Source organism: Panthera pardus, unplaced genomic scaffold (assembly GCF_024362965.1).
Source record: "Panthera pardus isolate Hobbes unplaced genomic scaffold, ASM2436296v1 HiC_scaffold_21, whole genome shotgun sequence".
NCBI lineage: Eukaryota > Metazoa > Chordata > Mammalia > Carnivora > Felidae > Panthera > Panthera pardus.
The window spans coordinates 67,907,562-67,931,711 of NW_026526777.1; the positions used below are offsets into that span (position 1 = coordinate 67,907,562).

At 47.2% G+C, this 24,150-nt stretch overlaps 1 protein-coding gene across 5 annotated transcripts in view; it reads left to right on the top strand.

The window, feature by feature from the left end:
- Positions 1–890: 890 nt before the first annotated feature.
- The window catches only part of LIN9 (lin-9 DREAM MuvB core complex component), a 62,210-nt gene continuing 38,950 nt past the window's right edge, over positions 891–24,150 (top strand). Inside the window, exons 1-6 of one of the 5 annotated variants that reach the window (XM_053909437.1) lie at positions 891–990; positions 8,116–8,148; positions 10,081–10,175; positions 11,419–11,523; positions 20,658–20,791; positions 22,348–22,473. In XM_053909437.1, the coding sequence (XP_053765412.1) occupies positions 912–990; positions 8,116–8,148; positions 10,081–10,175; positions 11,419–11,523; positions 20,658–20,791; positions 22,348–22,473 (572 nt within the window). In that variant the 5' untranslated portion in view covers positions 891–911. Of the gene's footprint in view, positions 991–1,645; positions 1,845–8,115; positions 8,149–10,080; positions 10,176–11,418; positions 11,524–20,657; positions 20,792–22,347; positions 22,474–24,150 lie in introns of those variants that run through there. The other 4 variants (XM_053909433.1, XM_053909434.1, XM_053909435.1 and 1 more) reach the window with 4 other exon arrangements.

Consider the following 24,150-nt stretch of genomic DNA (forward strand, 5'->3'; position numbering starts at 1 on the left):
GCCCCAACGAGACTGGACTGGTTTCCAAGACTGTCACCTTGTCACAGGGCCATCCATCGCCCCCATTTTTGTTCTTCAACACAAATGCAAGCATGTCACCCCTATCTTTGCCAAGCCGACTCCCCCATTGCCCCAGTGCAAGTCCGAGGGCTTCCTCGGCCCGGCCTCCGAGCGCTGATCCGGCCTCACCTGTCTACCACGCCTCCGCTTCTAGTTCCTGGAAGTCACCCGTGTCGTCTTTCCATTACCCCTTCTGCCCACCCCTCCCCCACCCCCACGACCCCCGGAGGGAAAGGATCGGGGCTCGTTAACATCTGTTAAATGCGCTGTGCACCGGCCACGGTGGCGTATCGCTGGACCGTGAAACGTGTCCCCCAGCGGGACGGGCTCTCCTCATCGGTGTCCCGGGCACACTCCCGGGCAGGGGCCCCGCCACCCTGCCGCGTCGCCGCCGCCGCCGCCGCCGCCGCCGCCTCGGGTCGCCGGGCCGGCGATGCCCTCCGCGCTCGCCGCGCGGTGTCGCGGCGAGCAGAGCAGCCGCCCTGCGGCGGCGGCGGCGGCGGCGGCGGCGGCCCGAGCGCCCAACGTGGCCACCCGGCCGGGGCTGTCCCGCGGGTCCCCGCCGCCACCCCGCGGGCCCCTCGGGCCCGCCTGCCCCGCCGCGCCCCCCTCCGTCCGCAGCAGCGCCCGCGGCGGGGGCCCCGGGAGGGCCGGGCGGGACGCGGCCGCTTCCCCGCGCGCCCCGGCGCCGGGCCGGGCCGCGGCCGCCTCCCCCGCCTCCCGCCCCCCCCCTCCTCCCCAGGCCCGCGCCCGCTCGGCCGCACCCCTCCCCGGCCCGCCTCAGCCGGCCGCGCCGCGGGCAGCGAGCGCCGCATTCGAACCTCCCTCGCAAAGACAGTCTCCGCCCCACAATGCACCGCGGCGGGCAGCCTTTGAAAAAGCGGCGCGGCTCGTTCAAGATGGCGGAGCTCGACCAGTTGCCTGACGAGAGTGAGTAGCGCCTCCGAGCGCGCCCCTGCCTCCCGCCGGCCGCCCGCCCCCCCCGCCCCGGGCCGCGCCGGCCGGGGCGGGCGGCCGTGCCCTCCGCCGGGCAGGCGGGGCCGGCTGCCGGCCCCGGCGCGCTCCCCCAGGGCTCCCGCCGCCGTGTTGCCGCCGCGTCGCCGCCTTTGTTATGGTGCCTGTGTGTGTGGGTTTCTGGGGTGGTGTGAGCGCCGGGGCCGGAAACCGAAAGCCCGCGGGCGGCGGCGCGCGCCGGCCGGGGCGGGGGGTGGGGGCGGGGGCCGCCGCCCCCGGGCCGCACGCGGGCCCCGGGCCGGGTGGGGGAGGAGCGGCCCCGGGCCGCGGGGGGCCGTCCTCGCCGCCCGCCCCGCTCGCCCGGCGGGGTTATGTAACTCGCCCGGCCGCGGCCGCGAGGGCCCGGGGCCGGGGAGGGGGCCGCCCCGGCCGGGCCGGGCGTCCTGTCGCGGCTCCTGCCTCTGCGGGCGCCGGGGATCCCCCCCCCCACCCCCCAGCTGTCCGCTCCCCCCCCCTCCCCCCGCCTCCTCCTCCGGCGTGTCCACCCCTGGAAGTGTTTCCGTGTCACAGCGCTGGCCCCTTCCCCCGGGACCACAGGTGGCCGTGGACCTTCCCGGGGGCGGGGGGGGCGGGGAGGACCCGGGCCGCCCCCACCCCGCACACTTCCCCGTGCGCGCGCGTGCCCTCCTCCACGGCCGAGAGCATCGCGGCGCGCACCGCCCGTGCCCTTCCTGGCTCGCCTCCCTCCGCCCCCGTGACCCGGGTGGTGCTCGCCCGCGGCCAGCGCCGGAGGGCGCCAGGCCCCTGCTCGGGGCCCCGTGGGACGCGAGGTGGGAATCCGCAGCGCCGTCGTCCGAAGTCGGGGCGGGGGGGGGGGAGGCGGACGCCGGAGTTGGTCGCAGAAGGGCCCCCGCTCCCCGTCCGGTGCGTGCGTGCCCGCCCGTCGGTCGCGAGGGTCCCGGCGGAACGGAAGCGGGTCCCCGTCGCCGTGCGCTCCCGCCGGGCGCGCGGGACACGTGGACGCTTGTCCCAGGAGGCCGGCGCGCAGCCTCCTCCGTGCCCTTCGTGGGGGTCGCGGCCTCCGACCGCGTCGCGGAGTTAGGAAAGTTCGAGTTGCCCAACTGGCGGAAAGTTGTGTGGGCAGAGTCGGAGTCGTGGGTTTGTTGTGGGCCCAGAACCGAGTGCCCCGCGGGATCGTCGGGGTGCTGGCCCCCGCCACGGGGGGCCGGGGAGCCCTCACGTGGGGCTGGAGTGACTGGGGAGCGGGGTTTTCAGTGTTAACGTTTGCTAGTTGCAGCAGGTGGTCAGGTGTGGCTGCCCCCCCCCCCCCCCCCCCCCCGCATTGGACGTGGCGCAAGGGTAGACCTACCCTGAGCGTTGTTTCCGGTTTGGAGAGGACAGGGATTGTGGCGACGGACGTCCCCAGGTGAGGGTGGGCCTGCACGCCACGTGCCGGCCACCCGGGAGTCCTTGCTCTCTTGGGGACGGCGGTGGTCAGCGCGTGTCAGGAGTCACCACCACCGGACCTGTGATTTTGAAGGCCGGTCCTTCGGTTGACATGAGATGAGGGGTGTTTGAAGCCGCTTTCTTGTAACTGTCATTTGGAATATTTGCTCGTCACCGTTAAGTATTTATTGAGGACCTACTAGGATTCTCGGTAGAGACTTGGGGGCCGTAGGTACCAGGATTCAAACGCCAGCGACGCTCTCAGACTGCGTCACCATCGTTGGTGTCACGTTGTGACCTCTCCGGGTCGCAGGGGTGCACACGGGCCGTGCACCTGTGTGCGTGCAGGGACGTCTTGTTTAGCGAGACCACAGCTTGCTGCAAGCAGGGACTGCTGCCCTCAGTCACACGCGGTGCCACGTGTCAGGTGGATGTGAACACTTGATTTATGTTGAATTGACGCGCTACTAACGAACCTGGAGAAGATTCGTGGGAAGTGATTTTCAGTCTGATGCTGGAAGTAGCAGGTTTCTTTGCCAATTTGAGTCGAAGGGACTGGCCAATGCATTAGCCAGGAGCCAGTGTAACGTTACCAATAATGAAAGCTGCCATACGAGTACTTGCTGTGACCCAGATGCTCCTTAAGTGCTTTTTGGTTGACGGAAGTCCTCTCGCCAGTTCCTGTGTACGAGGAAACCCAGGCCTCTCCTTGCAGCCGCTGCATATCTCACATCTGCTGTCGGATGTGAAATCCTCAACTTCAGGGGTTCAGGACCGACCTCATAGTCCCCCCCCCCCCCCCCCAGGACGAAGTCCTCCCAGTAGTTCCTGCCTTTAATGAACAGCTCCCCCCAGCGCTCATGAAAACTTGGGCACTTGTGTCTTCCACCTCCCGTGACAAGGACCTGACCACGTCTTGTAACTTTCACCTTCTCCCCATCACCCGACACGCCCGTGCACCAATCCCTTCGGCCTCCCATTAACCCACTGCCCGCCCCTACCCTGCAACCTCCAAGGGGTCAGAGCAGTCCTTCTAGAGGGCATGTGTCATCCTGCTGCTGCTGGGGACACTATCACAGCCAAGGGGGCCTTTGGACTCTGGCCACGCCCACCTCTCCAGCTTTGTTTGGTACCACTCTTCTTCTCCTACTGTCCCTTTTTTTTTTAAAGTTTATTTATTTTGAGAAAGAGAACGGATGGGAGAGGGGCAGAGAGAGAGAATCCCAAGCAGGCTCTGAACTGCCAGCTCGGAGCCCGGCTCAGGGCTTGAACCCGCGAACTGTGAGATCATGATCTGAGCCAAAATCAGGAGTCGGATGTTTAACCGACTGAGTCACCCAGGAGCCCCTCATCCTGTCCCTTTGAGCTAAATTTGACCTTTTTCAGTCCCTGTACTCACCAGGCTTTCTTTTTTTTGCAAGGCCTTTGCACACGCTCTTCTCACCATCTGGAATGTTCTTCCTTTCCCTCGCTTGCAGTTGATGTCTGTTTATCCTTTACATCCTTTACCCCCAAGCTTCTTTAGAAAGTTATTTTCCATCCTCCCGGACAAGGTGACACCTTCTTATGAAACCTTTTTATCCGGTCTTGTAACTTCTTGCTGGCAGTGGTCACAGCTGTGGCTTTGCGTCTGTCCGTGAGATTGGTTGGAAGCCCCCTGGAGAAGGCACCGGCTCTGGTTTTCTTCCTGCTTGCCTTTCCTGTTCATGCTTGACACCTGCCTTACTTCTCTGACCCTTTCCCATGACCTGCTCCCTGAGCACAATGGCCTTTGCCCTGCTGCTCCTTGAATGCTCTAAACGCTCTATCTCAGGGTTTTTGTACCTGGTATTTCTTCTGCCCAGACCCAGTGCTTTGACCTCCTGCTCCCTCAAGACTAGTCCTTTTTAGATATTAGCTCCTCAGAGAAGACTTCCCTCAGCACCCTATGTGAAGTACCCCCCCCACACACACACACACACAAGGTGAGATCACTTCGTTTGGTTCCTTTATGACAACTGCACGTATCATTATCATTTCCTGTACTTGTTTATTGTGTGTCTCTTCCCACTAGACTGTAAGCGTGCTGAGAGCAGAGGCTCTGTCTCTTCCGGCAGCTGATCCCAGCCCCTGGAATGGTGCTGCAGGAGGCATTCGGTGAATACTTTGTTGAATGAACGAACGAACGAACATATTCAGCACATATACACACGTACAGCCCGTGTCCTAACTTCTGTGCACCAGCCTGTGAAATCCATGTGCTTAGCCTAGAAGTTTTTTTTTTTTCTAATTGATCAAAGTAATACTAATGATAAGCACGATATAAAAATTAGCCATGTGCTATGGGCACTGTTCTCTGAGCACTTTCACATACGGTAACTCGTTTAATCCCTGTTTCACAAATGAAGAATCAGCAGCACAGAGAAATTAAGTAAATTGCTTAAGGTAACACAGCAAAAAAGTGGCAGAACCAAGATTCAAATATAGCTAGTCTCGATGTGTGCCCTTAACCATTATGCTATGTGGCCCCTCGAAAAAGAAAAAAAAGGCTAAAAGGGGTAGGTCAGAATCCCTAGGACAGAGTCTTACCTTCACGGAGCAGGAATGGATACCCTTGAGGCTCGCACCTCTTCCTTCAGATCTCTGCTCAGATATCACCTAACAGAGCAGCTAACTGATCACGAGCACCTCATGGAAACAGTCTTCCCGCTCCCACCCCCTGCCCACGTTCCTGATATCCTGCCCCCCCCCCCCCCCCGTCCCCACCCAGTGCTTATCACCACTCGATGTATCTGTTCATCTCCCCTCCTTAGATGTGAAGTGCATGACAGTGGGGCCTTTGGCTCTTCTGCGTTGCTGTTGAAGCCCCAGTGCCTGGAGCAGGGACCGGGGGTGCAGTCAGCACTCTGCGTATTCGCCGGGGGAGTGAATGCTCACTGCTCTTTCCAAAACCAACCAGATTCTCTTGGCAGCCAGGTGGATACGTGCCCTGTCCGCCAGCTGCTTCCCCGTCATGTTGTGCTGCGTGAGGCTTTTTAGCTAGACTTTATGGCCTTGCTCCCTCACTTCTCCCCCATGCTTCTACTTCCGCCGTCATTAAACCCGGCTGCTGCTTGGAGGCTGTTAAGGTGTCCTGTTACCCACCCGTTCTCCACATCGAGGCAAGAGAGTCGAGTGAGAGCAAGAGTGGCTTTGGTGTTGATGGCTCGTCTGTTTCTACAAGCCTCTCTCATCCTGCCTGCGGACGAAAAGTCAGCTGAAGTTCGGGATCTGAGCTGCGTGAGAACGTTTCGTAGCCAGAACTGCCGTACCTTATCCGTGGCTTTTCATTTCAAGTCTGTTGTCCATTCGTACGAGTTGTGAATCATGGCTGCTTCTTTCTGTTAAACAACAAGGAGAATGACTCTGCCTTCTCTGATTTTTTACCTAGTTCATAGTCCTCTTTCTTACTTTATCCCCCGAGATCATCCTGTATTTGTTTTTGTGTTTTAGGAAATGCCCTAACGGATTGGCTCCTTAAAGATGTTTATACACATTTTGAACATGCCATTTAAAATTTTGTCTTTTCTCAGTGCAGGTAAATGACCAAACTTTTGAATAACTTAACTGCTGCCTGATTGTAGATTATATTCCATCAAACATAAATGGATGTCACAGTAACTGAGATGAGAAGTAGCTGGTTCTAAAATAAAACAGACTTACGGGCGCCTGGGTGGCTCAGTTGGTTAAGCATCCGACTTCAGCTCAGGTCACGATCTCACGGTCTGTGAGTTCGAGCCCCGTGTCTGCCTCTGTGCTGACAGCTCAGAGCCTGGAGCCTGCTTTGGATTCTGTGGCTCCCTCTCTCTCTGTCCCTCCCCCACTCATGCTCTGTCTCTCTCTCTCTCTCAAAAATAAATAACCATTAAAAATTTTTTTTTTAATGAAACAGACTTAAAAATGAGGAATGATGTGTAATAATTTGACTATGACTATAGTAACAGAAAAAAAGGTGTTCTCAACAGTTTTGTTTTTGTTTTTAAAGTTAAAAGAGGGAGTTTTTGGTCATCCGGAATTCTGTGAACAGTTTCTCTTCTGGAGCAGAGAAAGGGTTTTCCTGTTGATTTTTCAACATTGAGATAAAATTGATACTTAACATTGTGTTAGTTTCAGGAGTGCAACATCATGACTTGATACATGTGAAGTGATCATCTCACAGTGGGTTAGTCAACATCCATCACCACCCGTGGTTACGCTTTTTTCTCCTACCACCAGCACTTTTCAGATCTGCTTTCTTAGCAGCGTTCATGTTGCTGTGCTGTGCATCACATCTCCAGCGTTTATTTCCCTTATAGCCGGAAGTTAGTGCCTTTTTGATACTTCTGCCCATTTTGCCCACACCCCCAGCCCTCGCTTTTGGCAGCCACCAAACCGTTCTCTGTGTCTGTGAGTTCGGGTGTGACTTTTTGTTTGTTTTTAATTTTTTTAATGTTTGTTTATTTTTGAGAGGGGGGAGGGGCAGAGAGAGAGGGAGACACAGAATCCGAAGCAGGCTCCAGGCTCCGAGCTGTCGGCACAGAGCCTGATGGGGGCTCGAAATCACGAACCCAGAGATCGTGATCTGAACCGAAGTCAGACACTCAACTGAGCCACCCAGGTGCCCCTATTATTTTGCAAGTGACCTGGACTTCTTTGCAGTATACGTATCCAGTTCTGATACCTTTCAATGTAGCACGCTCCCTGCCTCATCAACATGTACTTCCCTGTGGTTTCTCTGCTTCCGCTCGCCCCCAGCGCCCGCAGGACAGCGACCAGAGCCTGGAGGCCGGCTGTTTAGAGGGGGGCTGAGGGTTCCCGGCGACAGAGCCCCTCGGACCTTTATTAACAACAGATTCTGGGTGTGTGAGGAGCCTCCGGGTTATTCAAATACACACGAAGGCGTGTTTTCGTCAGAGAGCCCTCCAGCTGTGTGCCAGCCCCTCTGGGCTGCTCTGACTCCAGCTGGGGAGTCCTGAAGGGTGCACACACCTGCATTCTAGACTCCCAGGGGACCCCCTGCCTGATTGACAGTCCCGCTGGATCCTTTTCACCTTCTCTTTTCTCCACTCCGCTGCCACTGCTGATCTTTGCTTCAGTAAATGGCCGTGTTCCTTTCTCTTTTCCTTCTCCAGCACCAGGACACTTCTGGGTGAGGATCCCAAATCCCTCTGTGCCGACGCTTCCCTGCCTTCCCTCCCCCAACTCTCACAACTTCCACAGGACTCCCGATAGCTCTCTCTAGCTTGTCCTTACTTTGCCTGAATTCTGGCCTGCAGCTGGGATGGCCCGCTGGTTCTTTCTTTCTATTTTTTTAATGTGTGTTTATTTTCGAGAGAGAGGAGTGCAAACGGAGGAGGGACAGAGAGGGAGGGAGGGGGGAAGAGAGAGAATCCCAAGCAGGCTCTGAGCTGTCAGCGCAAAGCCCGCTGCGGGGCTCCATCCCAGGAACCGTGAGATCACGACCTGAGCTGAAATTGAGTCAGACGCTTACCCGACTGAGCCCCCCAGGTGCCCCAGCTCTGGTTACCTCTGATTGCACACCCCCCTGCGACTTCAGTCTCTACACCCCTAAAACCAGATGGGCCACTGTCACCCTGTAGCCAAGTTCTGTTTCTCTCATGTCGATTCTGAAATGACACTGATTTGTTTTCCTTGCAGGCTCTTCAGCAAAAGCCCTTGTCAGTTTAAAAGGTAAGATCATAGCGCGATCCTTCAGGTATGGCGTTAAGGTGGAAATTTAATTCGTTAAATTAATGGGGATACGATGTTTCTCTTTTCTTTCTAAATTAGGCTTCATTCTAACTTTTAAGTATTGGTTTTCACTGATGAAATTTTAAATTCATAGACTGTTATAGGAGAATTGGTCCTTGGTTGTTGGAAATTACTAAGAAATTTTTTCCCCTGGGGTGCCCGGCTGGCTCAGTCGGTAGAGCATGCGACTCTTGATCTCAGGGTTGTGAGTTTGAGCCCCACAGTGGGTGTAGAGATTACTTATGAATAATAAAATCTTAAAAAGACATAGAAAAATTTTCTCTAGAATTATTGATTAAATAACTTTTTTTATAATTTGCAGGTAATCGCTACCCCCAATGTGGGGCCCAAACTTATGACCCCCCAGATCAGGAATCACACACTCTACCGACTGAGCCAGCCAGGTGCCCCAAACCCCAAGAACTTTTTAACTAACCATTGCAGACATCATAGTAGAGTGAAAGCATTTTTTAATTAAGGCTTTTAAAAAATGCTTATTTATTTTTGAGAGAGAGAGAGAGCACAAGTGGGGTAGGGTCAGGGAGAGGGAGAGAGAGAATCCAAAGCAGGCTCTGAGCTGTCAGCACAAAGCCTGACACGGGGCTCGAACCCACGAACTGTGAGATCATGACCCCAGCCAAAGTCGGATGCTCAACGCATTGAGCCACCCAGGCACCCCTAGAGTGAAAGCATTTTATTGAACAACTGTGCTCAGCTGTATTTTTGCATGAGTTCATTTTTTAGGAATCTTGCCTTAAAAGTAATAACGTAAGTCTCTTGAAATAAAAGAATGATAGTACTTTTCTCGGAAGAAAAGTTGTACATGTTCCTTGGTCTTGCTCTTTCTTTCTGCACGTACACTGGCCACCCCTCTTACTGTAGTTTGTTTTGAGATTTTGCTTGAGCAGGATTCTGCTGGGTAAGTAAATCCTGAACCGGGCTACGCTCAGAGTACTTGTAGTACTTGTTCAGTACTTTTAGTTTTTAGAGCTACTGTGTTGTGTGTTGTGTCGGTGATTTTCCACATTAAGTCCCGGCTTGAGAACGCTTGTGTCTATGACTACCCTGATGTGTTTGCCTGACAGGGTCAGCCCCACTCTGCCTTTTTTGTGCTTCTTAAAATGTACACCTGAAAAAAGTATTCCGTTATTCTTTTCCTCCCAATATTAAAACCATTTCGCTTTCAAAAAGCACATGTACAAGTGATATATTTCTTACAGAAAACGGTTAGAAAATGCTGATGAGCACCTAGAAGGAAATAAAAATAACTGTCTTGTGTGTATTCATCCTAGTTTTCTGTGTCTTTATATAAACATATCCTTTTTATAAAAATTGAACTCGCTCTCTTTATTTTCATAATATCTCTAATCAGTTACCTGATCGGATTGTTTCCGGTTGCAGATAGCTCTGAAGACATTTCTTTGAATCAAGGAAAACAGAAACACCCACACGTTTTATTTTTGTATATCCAGGGTTTCACATATCGAAGCAGGAAACGTTTAGAAATATACTCTAAATTCAAAGTCAGAAGCTTTTTCCATTTTTCCACTGCCTGTTTTCAATCAGATTGTGCTTCTTATTCTTAGCAAATTAGAATGAAGGAATTACTAAAACACAAAGAAAGAAACCACACATATTTTAATAGGAGAATTTAATACTTTCAAGATTCAGTGCCTTGTCCAATTATGTAGCGCTTGACAAAAAAAAATACGGAAGAGATTTTTCATTTGTAATAAACCAAAATTACTATGCTCAGTATATTTTTTCCATATTGGTAAATATTTCAGATATATTGCTGTTAATAAAAAGGCAATGTTTGTAGTATAAAATCCTTTGAACTTAAATCTTATTAGTAATAATTACTTATTACAGAGGGAAGCTTATCTAACACACGGAATGAAAAGTACAGCTCTTTACAAAAAACACCTGTTTGGAAAGGCAGGAACACGGGGTCTACTGTGGAAATGGTAAGGAATTAGTGTTTCTTACTCTTTAGAATATGATAGCTAAATTGTCTGTATTATTGTCATGTGCAGATTCTTACAGGACAGCAAGAGTTTCCCAAGGTTTTCCCCATCTCCAGGCATTTGAGTCTTTAAGTGTCATTGAGTAGTATACGATCATACTCCATCAGTAGCCTTTGATAATCTGGTCATCAGGCATTTGTTAAGCAATTGCAGTTTCTTTAGTAGGCAAGACGAAAAACAAACAAACAAAAAACCACACACACCAACCTCTGATCACTCCAAATCATACTTTATTTAGAATACAGAAAATTTCACATGCTCCCTGCAAAAAGATATAGAAGTAAGTGGTAAGATCTCAAAATCTCACGTAGGTCAAGGGTAAGTACAGGTATGATAGAAGGGACTTCCTGCCAGGGCTATGGAGTGTTAAGACTCTCGGTGGGTTTAATTTCAAGGCCCGGCACCTCTAGCCTTGACTCTGTTGGATGCTGGCCATATGCTGTGAACCCTCTGTGCCTGCCTCCCTTCCAGCTGGGCGGGAGACCGTGTCCAGTGCTGGGACAAGGATTTGAAACAGGATGTGGGTACGATTGGGATATTACTTCTGTTGTCCTTCTCTGTTGCTGAGGCCTCCGAACCCAGGGTGGACTGTAAAATTGTTCGTATTACTGACCCTTAAGCGTATGATGTCTTTTGGGCACTTAAGCCAGTTAGTTCTGGTTCTGTGGTCTAGTTCGGTTCTCCGGGCACTTATCAGATACCCGAGATAGGAATCTTGTGCTTTTGTTCACAAATGGAAATTCGGGTAACAGTTCTCGACAGAGTGTCTAGTATGTTATTACACGTTTCAGTTGAGTCTCTCGCGTGATCTAGTAACTTTGTCCAGCCCAGCCCTGTGCGGCGGACGCCGTATGAAACACCCCCTGCTGTCAATCTGAGCACCGACACGACGAGGTCTGGAATTGTCAGAGCTTACTTTCCTCTTGCACGTTCAAGGCTTCTAAGGCCACTTGGGTTCCAATTTTACTCATCAGCTAGGTGTTTGAATTGTAAACAGATTGCATCAGTATGCACGTCACTGCTTTGTAAATCTAAGATCAGTCACGTCTGACTTTGAGCGCTTGGTATCACCGACACTCCATCCTTCCAGCCTCAGCTGGATCACCCAGGTACAGGATTAGATTTTGGAAGAAAAATGAGAAGTGTTCGGTCTTTTTATTAAAGAAACAAATTTCTATCCTAGCCTTTCAGAAACTCAAAGCGAAGTCGACTCTTTTCTGACGAAGACGACAGACAAATAAATACCAGGTCCCCTAAAAGAAACCAGAGAGTGGCGATGGTCCCGCAGGTACGTGTGTCACAAGCATTTTGTTCACGGGAAGGGAGGCGAGCAAGTGCTCACGTGATCAGGTTTATTTTTATTATTCTGTTACGTCTCAAGTAACAAGTTCTTCTTCTTAAGTCAGCGCTCTAACTCGGCTCCTGTATTAGTGACCTAGAAAGGCCATTATTTTATTGGTGGACTTTTTCCCAGCGTAGAAAGCCAGACCTGTCTCACAAATGCACACTTGCAAGCATGGAGAGGAGAGTGGACTGAAAACAAGTAGGATTTGGTAATAGGGTGTCAGTTCGGAGTTTTGTAAGGAAATGAGGGGAGAAAACATTTTACTTAATGACTGGAAAGTGTGTTTTGTGTGTGTGTGTGTTTAAACATTTATTTTTGAGAGAGAGAGCACTCACAGGCAAAGGGCAGAGAGAGAGAATCCCAAGCAGGCTCCGCGCTGTCAGCCCAGAGCCTGATGTGGGGCTCAATCTCACGAACCATGAGCTCATGACCTGAGCTGAAACCAAGAGTCAGGTGATGAACCGACTGAGCCACCCAGGCACCCCAAAAAGTTCAGTTTTTGAAGTATGATGTGCTATCCCGAATTGGATTCTGGGACAGGAAAAGGACATTAGTGGAAAAGTCTGTAGTTTAGTTAATACTGTTGTGCCACTACTAATGTCTTAGTTTTGACAAACCATGGTTATGGAAGGTGTTAACATTAGGGAGAGCTGGGTGAGGGGCATATCTTTGCAACTTTTCTGTAAATTTACAATTTTTCCAATCGTTAATTTTTACCTCTACCCGTTCCCTAGGTCTGCTTCCCTCAGTAACTAGTGACTGCTGTAATGAGTTTGATTATCCTTTTAGGTCTTTATAGGGCTTTTCTAAAACTTTAAATAGGTGTTCACAGAAAATATGTGGTATTCTTTAATGTTTCTGGTTTTAAAATTCTATTTGTAGTATTATTTTCATGATAATATACGCATCATTCTGTAATTTAGTTTTTCATTTAAAAGTCTGTTTTGGGGGTGCGTAGGTGATTCAGTCAGTAAAGCATCTGACATTGGCTCAGTTCATGCTCTCGTGGTTCGCGAGTTCAAGCCCCTGCATCGGCTTGCTGATGTCAGCACAGAGCCTGCTTTGGATCCTCTGACCCCCTCTCTCTTTGCCCCTCGCCGACTTGCGTGTGCTCCCTCTCTCTCTCTTTCTCTCTGAAAAATAAACAAACGTTTAAAAAAAAAATCGGGGCACCTGGGTGGCTCAGTTGGTTAAGCATCTGACTTTGGCTCAGGTCGTGATCTCACCATCCCTGAGTTCAAGCCCCACATGGGGCTCTGTGCTGACAGCTCGGAGCCTGGAGCCTGCTTCAGATTCTGTGTCTCCCTCGCTCTGCCCCTCCCTTGCTCACGCTCTGTCTCTCTCTCTCTCTCTCTCTCTCTCTCTCAAAAATAAATAAAGATTAAAACAAAATTTTTTTTTAACTAAGTCTGTTTTTAAGATTTGGCCATGCTGATTGATTGAGGTAGATGATAGGTAGACTTCAGTGTTTTGTTTCTTTTTACCGTTATATGTTATTCAGCCTTATGATACCATAGTTTATACGTTCTCTGGCTTACGGGCGTTTAATTGGTTTCTAAGTTTTTACTAGTACAGATAATGGTGTCGTGAACACCCCAGGCATGCCTGTATAAACTTGCAGGTGTTTTTCTAGGACAGATGCCTGACATGTGAAACTGCCAGATCACAGGATGTGCACATTTAAACGTTTTGTTTTGTTTTATTTGCTTTTAATTTATCTCCAAGTTACTTAGCATCTAGTGCAATAATGATTTCAGGAGTAGATTCCAGTGATTCACCCCCCACGTATAACACCCCGTGCTCATGCCAGCAAGTGCCCTCCCTGATGCCCCTTCCCCGTTTAGCCCACCCCCCGGCCACAGCCCCTCCAGCAGCCCTCAGTTTGTTCTCCGTATTTAAGAGTCTCTTCTGTTTTGTCCCCCTCCATTTTTATATTCCTTTTGCTTCCCTTCCCTTATGTTCATCCGTTTTGTCTCTTAAAGGCCTCATATGAGTGAAGTCATACGGTATCTGTCTTTCTCTGACTAATTTCACTTAGCATAACACCCTCCAGCCCCATCCCCGTGGTTGCAGCAGTTAAACATTGCACAGCAGTCCCACCTCGTTCTCAGAGGCCCCGTGCTGGCTGGTGTGCTCTCCCCACAGCCCGTCCCGGTGCCTGTGTCCCCAGCGCTTGCCGCTCCGCACGGAACCGAGCGTCTGATTTTTGCCGATCTGATAATAGCATCTTCCTGGTTTTCGTTGGCATTTCAGCTGTGAGTGACCTCGAGTACTTTTCACATAGGTTGAAAAATGATTTCTTGGGGCCTCCTGGGTGGCTTGGTTGGTTAAGCATCCGACTCTTGATCTCAGCTCAGGTCTTGATCCCAGGGTCACGAGTTCAAGCCCCGTGCAGAGCTTGGTGCTGGATGTGAAGCCTACTTTTAAAGATAAATAAATGAATAATCAAAGAAGAGAAGAGAAAAACGATTTCTTTCCCGTAAACTGTTTATGTCTTTTTTCCTATTTTCTGTTAGACTGTTGATCATTTTCTTATTCGTTCATAAGAATTTTTTATATGTTAAGAATATTAGCCGTTTGGCCTGTTTATATTGATTGTAATTTTTCTGTTTGTAGCTTGCTTTTTGACTCTGTTTCTGCATTTTTTACCATGCAGGACTGAAAAAAATTGAAGGGTCAAATGCAACTCTTTCCTTTTAGCACTCCCTGGGTTTATACTTACTCGGAAAGATCTTCCTTCGTCTGACATTTATAGTTTTTGAGTTCACGTGTATTTAATTCATTTTTTTTTTAATGCTTCAATTTTCACTTCATCTGGGATTTATTTTGGAGTAAGGGATTAGGTGAGACTGCAACCTTGATTTTTCCCAGAGGACTACTTAGTGGTCCTGGTCTCGTTGACTGAGTGGTCCATCACGATTTAAAATGCTGCCTGCATCCGGCTCTTGACCGGCTCAGGTCATGATCTCGAGGTCGCGTGATCCAGCCCCCTGTCGGGCTCCTCGCCGGGTGTGTTGGGATTCTCTTTTCTTCCTCTGCCCCTTCCCTGCTCGCGCTCACTCTCAAAATAAATAAATATACGTTAAAAAATTAAAAAAAAATTAAGATGCTGCCTGCATCACAAGCTACGTTCCTCTGTATATTTGGGATTATTTCTAGACTTTGCATCTCTTTCTGTCTAGTATGTCCCTGTATGTGCCAGTGTCAAATTGTTTAATATGCTTTTACATAGTGTTTTCGTATCTGGTAAGATATTATTACATATCTTTTTCTTAGGTTCTCAAAAGTATCCTTGCACGTTTTTTTTTTTAAGTTTGCTTATTTTGCGAGAGAGAGAGAGAGAGGGAGAGCACGAGTGGGGGAGGGGCAGAGAGAGAGGGAGAGAGAATCCCAAGCAGGCACTGCACTGTCAGCGTGGAGCCCGATGTGGGGCTCGAACTCACGAACCGGGAGACCATGACCGGAGCTGAAATCAAGAGTCAGATGCTTAACCAATCGAGCCACCCAGGTCCCCCTTCTTGCACAATTATTTTTCCATAGGAACTTTAGAATCACCCCGACTAGGAGAAAAATTTTGTTGGGATTTTTATTGGTTTCACACTAATATGAATTACTTTATGTCCTATGACGTGTTTGTAACACCAAGACCGTCCATCCGAGAACTGCCGGTTGGTTCCACTTATTCGGGCCGTGGTGTTCCTCTGTAGACTTTACAGACTTTTCCATGTTGATCTTGTACATTTCTTCATGGTACTCCTAAGTATTTAATACTGTTGTGCTGGTCATTTTTGCTTTCATAAACAGGATATTTCCCCTGTTTTATTATCTAACTGATTCTCACTTATGCAGAGAAAAGTACTGATTTTTTTTTTTTTAAGATACTGATTTTTCAGAAATGTTTATTCAGAGAGAGAGAGCGAGTGAGCGCAAGCATGAGTGGGGGAGGGGCAGAGAGAGGAAGAGCGAGAATCCCAAGCAGGCTCCGCACTGTCAGCGCAGAGCCCGACACAGGGCTTGAATCCACGAACTGTGACATCATGACCTGAGCCAAGAGCGAGAGCCGGTTTTTTAACCTACTGAGTCACCCAGGCACCTCTTGTTTTGTTTTTCTGTTTATCTATTTTGAGAGAGAGCTGCAAGCGGGGGAGGGAGAGAGAGAGAGAATCCCAAACAGGCCCCGTGTTACCAGTGCCAAGCCCAGCGTAGGGCTCGATCCCACAAACTGTGAGATCATGACCTGAGCCAAAGTTGAGAGTTGGACGCTCAACCGACTGAGCCAGCCCCCCAGGCGCCCCTAGGATACTGATTTTTGCACGTCAACTTTGATTTCGCCCGCTTCGTTAGATTCTCTTACTGTTGTCAGTGACTACAGTTGGTTTTCTTGAGTTTGGTAGGACAGCCATATCACCTACAGATAATGATTTTTGTCTTCTCCTTTACAGTTTTTATTCCTCTTACTGGGTAATTCCATCAAAACAACGTTAAAAAATAGTGATAGTCAATACCTTGGTCTTATCTCCCATGTTAGTGACTGTGTTTTTAGTACTTTGACGTTGACTATGATGATGACTTTTGGGTTGGAATGAGGAGAAATAAGTTTTACAGGTTCAGAAGGTGTCCATCTATGTTTATTTTCTTGGTCAGTAGAGCTAAAGGTTTGTCCATTTTGTTGATCTGTTCAAAGAACTTTTGGTTTCATCATTTTGTCTCTTATTTTTCTATTTCATTTATTTCTGCTCTAATCTTTTTTTTCCTTGTTTTTTTTTAACTTGTTTTATTGTTTATTTTTTTAAATTTACATCCAAATTAGTTCGCATATCGTGCAACAATGGTATCAGGAGTAGATTCCTTAGTGCCCCTCCCCCATTTAGCCCACCTCCCCTCCCACAAAACCCTTCCCATAACCCTCGGTTTGTTCTCCATATTTAAGAATCGCTTCTGTTTTGTCCCCCTCCCTGTTTTTATATGATTTTTGTTTCCCTTCCCTATGTTCATCTGTTTTGCCTCTTAAATTCCTCATATGAGTGAAGTCATAGAATTTTTGTCTTTCTCTAATTTCACTTAGCATAATACCCTCCAGTTCCACCCACGTAGTTGCAAATGGGAAGATTTCATTCTTTTTGATTGCCGAGCAATACTCCATTGTATATATACACCACATCTTCTTTATCCATTCATCCATCGATGGACATTCGGGCTCTTTCCATACTTTGGCTCTTGTCGATAGCGCTGCTGTAAACATGGGGGTGCATGTGTCCCTTCGAAACAGCACCCCTGTATCCCTTGGATAAATGCCTAGTGGTGCAATTGCTGGGTCGTAGGGTAGTTCTCTTTTTAGTTTTTTGAGGAACCTCCATACTGTTTTCCAGAGTGGCTGCACCAGCTTGCGTTCCCATAATCTTTTTTTTTAATCTTTTTTTCATGTTTATTTATTTTTGAGAGAGAGAGACAGAGTGTGAGCAGGGGAGGGGCATAGAAAGAGGGAGACACAGAATCTGAAGCAGGCTTCAGGCTGCGAGCTGTCTAGCACAGAGCCCGACGGGCTTGAACCCACAAACCGTGACATCATGACCTGAGCTAAAGTCAGACGTTTAACCGACCGAGGCACCCAGGCGCCCCTCTGTTCTAATCTTTATTATTTTTTTCTTTCTGCTTGCTTTGGGTTTTCTTTGCTCTTCTTTTTCTAACCTAAGGTGGAAGAATAGGTTATTATTATTATTTTTTTAGACCTTTCTTCTCTTCTAATATAGGCATTTATTCTATAAATTAACCCCGCAACCACTGCTTTAGCTGTATCACTTATTTAACTATTGGTACGTTGTGTATTTTCATTCTGTCTACTTCTACTGAGATTTTTTTTAGCGGATGTTGAATTTTATCAAATATCTTTAGCACCAATAGGTGATCATATGATTTTTATTGTTTTAATTCATTAATGATGGCAGACTGTGTTCATAGTTTTCTTATACTGGACCGTCCCCACATTCCACTTGATTGTGTTGTTCCATTCTTTTGATACCGTGATGTCGTATCTGGCAACTTTTTCTTTTTTTTACACTTTGAGAAAATTGAGATGTCATTGATGTATAACGTTATATAAGTTTCAGGCACACAACATAATGATTTGATATTTGTGTACATGGCAAAACGATTACCACAATAAGAATAGTTAACACATCTGTCGCTGTAGTTCCAAATTTTGTTTCTTGTGATGAGAACTTTTGTTTAAGTTTTATTTATTATTTTGAGAGGAGGAGAGTGCTTGTGTATGTGTGTGCATGGGAAGGGCAGGGGCGGAGAGAGAATCCCAAGCAGGCTCCGTGTTGTCAGCACAGAGTCTGATGTGAGGCTCGACCTCACGAACCAGGAGATCACGACCTGAGCCGAAATCAAGAGTCAGACGCTTAACCGACCGAGCCACCCGGGCGCCCCTCTTGTGATGAGAACTTTTAAAATCTCTTCTGTTAGAACCTTTCAATACTCAGGACACTATTTACTACAGTCACCACACTGTACGTACGTGCCCACGAGCACTGACTTCATAACTGGAAGTTTGTGTCTTTTGACCCCTCTCCCCGATTTCAGTCCCCCCCCCCGCCCCTCCCAGCAACCACCAGTCTTTCTGTATTTATGAGTTTGGTTTTTGGTTTTTTGTGGTTTTTTGGTCTGTTTTGTTTTTCAGGGAGTTTTTTTTAGATTTCACAGATGCGTGAGATCATACGGTGTTTGTCTTTCTCTGACTTACTTCACTGAGCATAATTCCCTCAAGGCCCGTACGTGTTATTGCAGGTGGCAAAGCTTCATTCTGTTTTTTATGCCCGAGTAATATTCCTCTGTGTGTGTGTGTGCACACGTGCATGTGAATGTGCATACCCACCACATCTTCATTACCCTTCATCCATTGGTGGACACTTAGGTAGCTTCCATGTTTTGGCTGTTATAAATAATACCACAGTGAGCATCGGTGCAAATATCTTTTCAAGGTAGCGTTTTCGTTTTCTTCAGATAAATACCCAGAAGTGGAATTACTGAATGAGGTTCTATTTTTTTTTAATTTTTTTAATGTTTATTTATTTTTGAGAGAGAGAGAGAGAGAGAGAGAGACAGAACACAACTGGATGAGGGGCAGAGAGAGAGAGGGAGACACAGAATCTGAAGCAGGCTCCAGGCTCTGAGCTGTCAGCACAAAGCCCGACGCGGGGCTCGAACGCACGAACCGTGAGATGATGACCTGAGCCGAAGTTGGACACTCAACCGACTGAGCCCCCCAGGCACCCCAAGGTTGTTCTACTTTCAAATTTTTTGAGGAACCTCCGTGTTTCCCATAGTGGCCGTACCAGTTCGCATTCCCACCCACAGTGCAAGAGCGTTCCTTTCTCTTCACATCCTCGCCAACACCTGTTGTTTCTTGTCTTTTTTATAATATTGGCCACTTTGATAGATGGGAGGTGATGCCCCTTTGTGGATTTGCCTTTCCCTGACAATGACTCCTGTTGACCTTTTTGTGTACCTGTTGGCCATCTGTATGTCTCTGGGAAAATGTCTCTTCATATCGTCTGCTCATTTTTTAATTGGATTGGTTTTTTTGCCGTTGAGTTGCATGAACTTTTTATATATTTTGGATATTGACCCTTGATCAGATACACAATTTGCAAATATTTGCACCCATTCTGCAGGCTGCCTTTTAAACGTTTTGTTGATGGTTTCCTTTGCTGTAAGGAAGCTTTTTAGTCTGATGTGGTCCCACTTGTTAATTTTTGCTTTTGCTGCCTTTGCTTTTGGTATTAAATTAAAAAAAAAAAAAAACCTCACCAAGACCAAGCTCTAGGAGCTTACTGCTTACGTGTTTTCCTAGGAATTTTATGGTTTCAAATCTTACATTCAAGTCTTTAATCTGTTTTGAGTTTATTTTTGTGTGGGGTGTAAGAAAGACAGTGATCCAGATTCATTCTTTGACATGTGGCTGTCTCGTTTTCCCAACACCGTTTGTTGAAGAGACTGTCCTTTCCGCATTGTACATTCTTGCCTCCTTTGTTGTAAATTAATTGGCCATATGTGCACGCATTTATTTCTGGGCTCTCTATTCTGTTTTATTGATCTACGTGTTTTTATGCCAGTATGATACTGTTTTGATTACTGTAGCTCATAGTATAGTGTGAAATTAGGGAATGTGATGTCTCCAGCTTTGTTTTTGTTCTTCCTTCTCAAGATTGCTTTGGCTACTCTGGATCTTTTGTGATTCCATAACATTTTCAGATTGTTATACTTCTGGGGAAAATGCCATTGGAGTTTTCATAGGGATCGCATTGAATTTTAGATTGCTTTAGATACAATGGACATCTTTTTTAAGTTTATTTATCTTGGAGAGAGAACGAGTCAGGGAGGGGTGGAGAGCGAGAATCCCAAGCAGGCTCCTCACTGACAGCATGGCGCCCGATGCAGGGCTTGATCCCATGAACCGTGAGGTCATGACCTGAGCCGAACCAAGAGTCGACACATAAATTGACTGAGCCACCCAGGTGCCCCCATAGTATGGACGTTTCAACAAATATGAATTCTTCCAGTCCATGAGCACGGAAGGTCTTTCCAAGCATTTTTAACATTCTTGCAAATGAGTGATATGTTTTGAGATTTCCTTTTATTATACTTTGGCAGATTTTATTGTTACGCTGTCTACATAAAAATAGTTGGGAAGCTCTTTCTTCCTTGAGTTGAAGCATTTCGATAGCACTGGTGCTGTGGTTTGATCGAGATTCACCGGTGAACCTTCCGGGCCTAGTGCTGTGTGCTTGCATTTTCTCTCTGTGTCACACTTCTCTTCTTCCTGTATGTAGTGCAGTGCTAACATGATGGGGACGATCACGTCAGCTTCCTTATCAGAATAGGTTAGGAAACTGGAGGTTTTACCTTTGTAAGAAATAATCAGAGTGCTTATTTTATTAAGTAATAACAGAAAATGTTGTTGTTGAACCTTTTCGAGTACTTAACCATAATCTGCCTTCTTACACGTGTCTTTGATGTTACAGATGTTCATTTTTATTTGATGGACCTGTAATTAATCTCTTTTTATTGTGTAGAAATTTACAGCAACAATGTCAACACCAGATAAGAAAGCCTCACAGAAGATTGGTTTTCGATTACGTAACCTACTCAAGCTTCCCAAAGCACATAAATGGTGCATATATGAATGGTTCTACTCAAATATAGATAAGTATGTATCTGGCTTACATCGTGAATATCACTTGAACCAGAAATTGAACTTTTTCAAATGTTATAAGCCATCCTCTTTCCTATAGGTCTGTTTTGATTCTATTTTTTCTGATTTCCTTTTTCTATTCTCCATTCTAGTTTTCCCCTCCCCCCTTTTGCAGAAGTTGTTACACATTTTTATGAAAAGTCAAATGAAAGTAAAATTTCTATATCATAATTTACAAAGACTGTGGAGTGGATACCCTAAAACAGAGCTCCCTTATTTGTAATGAACCAGATGTGGTTTATAAATCTTGAGATTTTTTCTTTTTTTAGAGAGTGAGAGAGAGAGAAAGAGCGGGAGAGGGGCAGAGAGAGAGAGAGAGAGAGAGAGAGAGAGAGAGAATCCCAAGCAGGCTCTGTGCCCAGCTCAGAGCCCAGTGCGGGGCTCATCCCACGACTGTGGGATCATGACCTGAGCTGAAATCAAGAGTTGACACTTAACTGACTGTGCCACTCAGGCGCCCCAGATCTTGAGATTTTTAAATGCTAGTATATTGGGGCACTCCCGCCTGACTCAGTCAGGAGAGCATCCGACTCTTGATCTCAGGGTTGTGAGTTCAAGCCCCATTGGGCGTGCTACTTAAAAAACATGCTAGTATATTGGTACAGAAGCAGTTACTAATGGTAGAAATGATTCAGTGAGATTTTTAAGATAAGCTTTTTATTTGGGACATAGTATTTATATACTTTAATTATACATAAATGTTTAAATAGAACATAGAGATCCGGGCGAAATCCAATTATTCAACACTAGTAACAATAGAAACAATTCTGAATTCTTATCCATCCTAATCGAATCGGACCTGTGCTAATCACTGATGCTTGCTCTGCTGGCTGCTTCTCTTGACTTCCCCTTCCTGGTTTCTAAACCAGTTGCCTACGCTGCAGTGACTCTCGTGGATGGTCCTATCTGACCCTGAAACTCACGTGTGATTTGATTTCTAAGTCTGGTTCCTGGTTTCCCAAACTCATGAATGATTGTTTTATTTTTGTCCACAGCTTTTTCCATAGGCTTATGACACTCCCAGGGTGTCCTGGTGTGATCTGAGTTCTTCTGGAATCTCCAGGAACTGGTCTAACCCTCTCGAGTCCTCCAGTTTTCTAAAAATGATTTAATCTCCAAGAGGACTCCTTGGTGTTGGCCTTGCCTTTGGGGCGGAGATACTTTGTAGCTGACGTTCATCCTCCCAAGATATAATGACAAATGCTAGGCTGCTTCCCAAAGGATACACTCTCATGTGAGATCTCACAAAAAGCAGTGTCTCCTAGAACCTCAGGCACAGACCTGTTTCACGAGTAGCTTGTAGCACTCGTGGTTTCCCAGACTTTCACAAACACCACTTTTGGTTTTAACGCTTTGAATCTGTGCCCATTTTACACGTGTCCTGGGTAGAAGCGTAAGATGGCATTTGGTGATTAGTATAATGTTGAAAATTGGAAAGCGTATTTTGAAATTTATGCGTCTGAGGCAGCTTGTTGTATATTAACCTTTAAAATACCATTTCTGTTTTACAGACCACTTTTTGAAGGCGATAATGACTTCTGTGTATGTCTGAAGGAATCTTTTCCCAATCTAAAAACAAGAAAGTTAACAAGAGTAGAATGGGGAAAAATCAGGCGGCTTATGGGAAAACCACGGAGGTAAAAATAACATTTTTGTTTAAAATAAAATCAATAAATTACTCGATAGTATCATTACACATTGGTTTTTTTTTCATCTTCACAAGGACTGATACTGGGAACCTAACTTTTCAGAATAATCGTATGTTAAATATATCCTATTAACCAGCCTTTGTTCAGATGACAGGCTTTGAACATACTTTTTTTTTTTTTTTGATTTGATTATTTTCTTAACTATTTGGCAGGGGGGCTGTTATTTGGGGAGCGAGCTCTAGTGGGGGAGGGGCAAAGAGAGAGGGACACAGAGGATCCAAAGCAGGCTCTGTGCTGACAGCAGAGAACCCGATGTGGGGCTTGAATGCCGAAGCCATGAGATCATGACCTGAGCTAAAGTCTGATGCTTAACCAACTGAGCCACCCAGGTGCCCCTAATTGTTTTGCTTTTTAAAAAACATTTATTTTGAGAGAACACAAGGGCGGGAGAGGGGCAGAAAGAGAGGGAGAGAGAGAGAGAATCCCAAGTAGGCTCTGGGTGCCCGACTCGGAGCTCGATCTCAGGAACACTGAGATCATGACCTGAGCTGAAATCAAGAGCTGGATGCTTAACCAACTAAGCCACCCAGGTGCCCCCATCTGACTCTTGATCTCTGCCCAGATTGTGATCTCAGGGCCATGAGTTCAAGCCCCATGATGTTGGGCTGCCCACAGTAGGAAAAAAAAAAATTGCTGACACATCTTAAGAGTTCTCTTCAACAAGAAAAAATTTTAACTGTATATGGTGACAGATGTTGACTAGGTTTATTGTGGTGATATTTTTTGCAATATATACAAATATCGAACCATTCTGAGAGCACCCCTGAGCAGGGGAGGGGCAGAGAGAGAGAGAGAGAGAGAGAGAGAGAGAGAGAGAATCCCAAGCAGGTTCTGTGCTGTCAGGGCAGAGCCTGATGTGGGGCTCGATCTCATGAACTGTGAGATCATGACTTGACATCAAGTGTCAGACATTTAACCACCTGAGCCACGCAGGTGCCCCAAATTCCCGCTCTCTGTACAAAATTTGAAATAATGTGGTTCTCCCAATTTTTCCCTTGTACACCTAAAAGTTATATAAGGTGTTATATGTCTGTTATACCTCAATAAAATAAATGAAAGCACATTCTATCTCAAAAAACAAAACCCCAGAAAGAAAAATCAAGTGAATCTATCTGTTATTTTCTGAAAATTGCTTAAAAAACATTTTTTTTTAGGGGCGCCTGGGTGGCTCAGTCGGTTAAGCATCCAACTTCAGCTCAGGTCATGATCTCACGGTCTGTGAGTTCCAGCCCCATGTTGGGCTCTGAGCTGGCAGCACAGAGCCCTACATGGGGCTTGGACTCAAGAACTGAGAGATCATGACCTGAGCCAAAGTTGGACACTTAACTGACTGAGCCATCCCATCACCCTAAAACTTACTTTTCATGTGACATTACTTCTCCTTTTCCAGTTTTATCTTTCTTTCTAACACATTGGAAAACCTTGTATTGCTTTTTTTTTTTAAGTCTATTTATTTTTGAGAGGGGGAGAGAGCACGAGCCGTGGAGGGGCAGAGAGAGAGGGAGACACAGAATCCGAAGCAACTCCAGGCTCCGAGCTGTTAGCACAGAGCCCGACACGGGGCTGGAACTCACGAACTGTGAGATCACGACCTGAGCCAAAGTC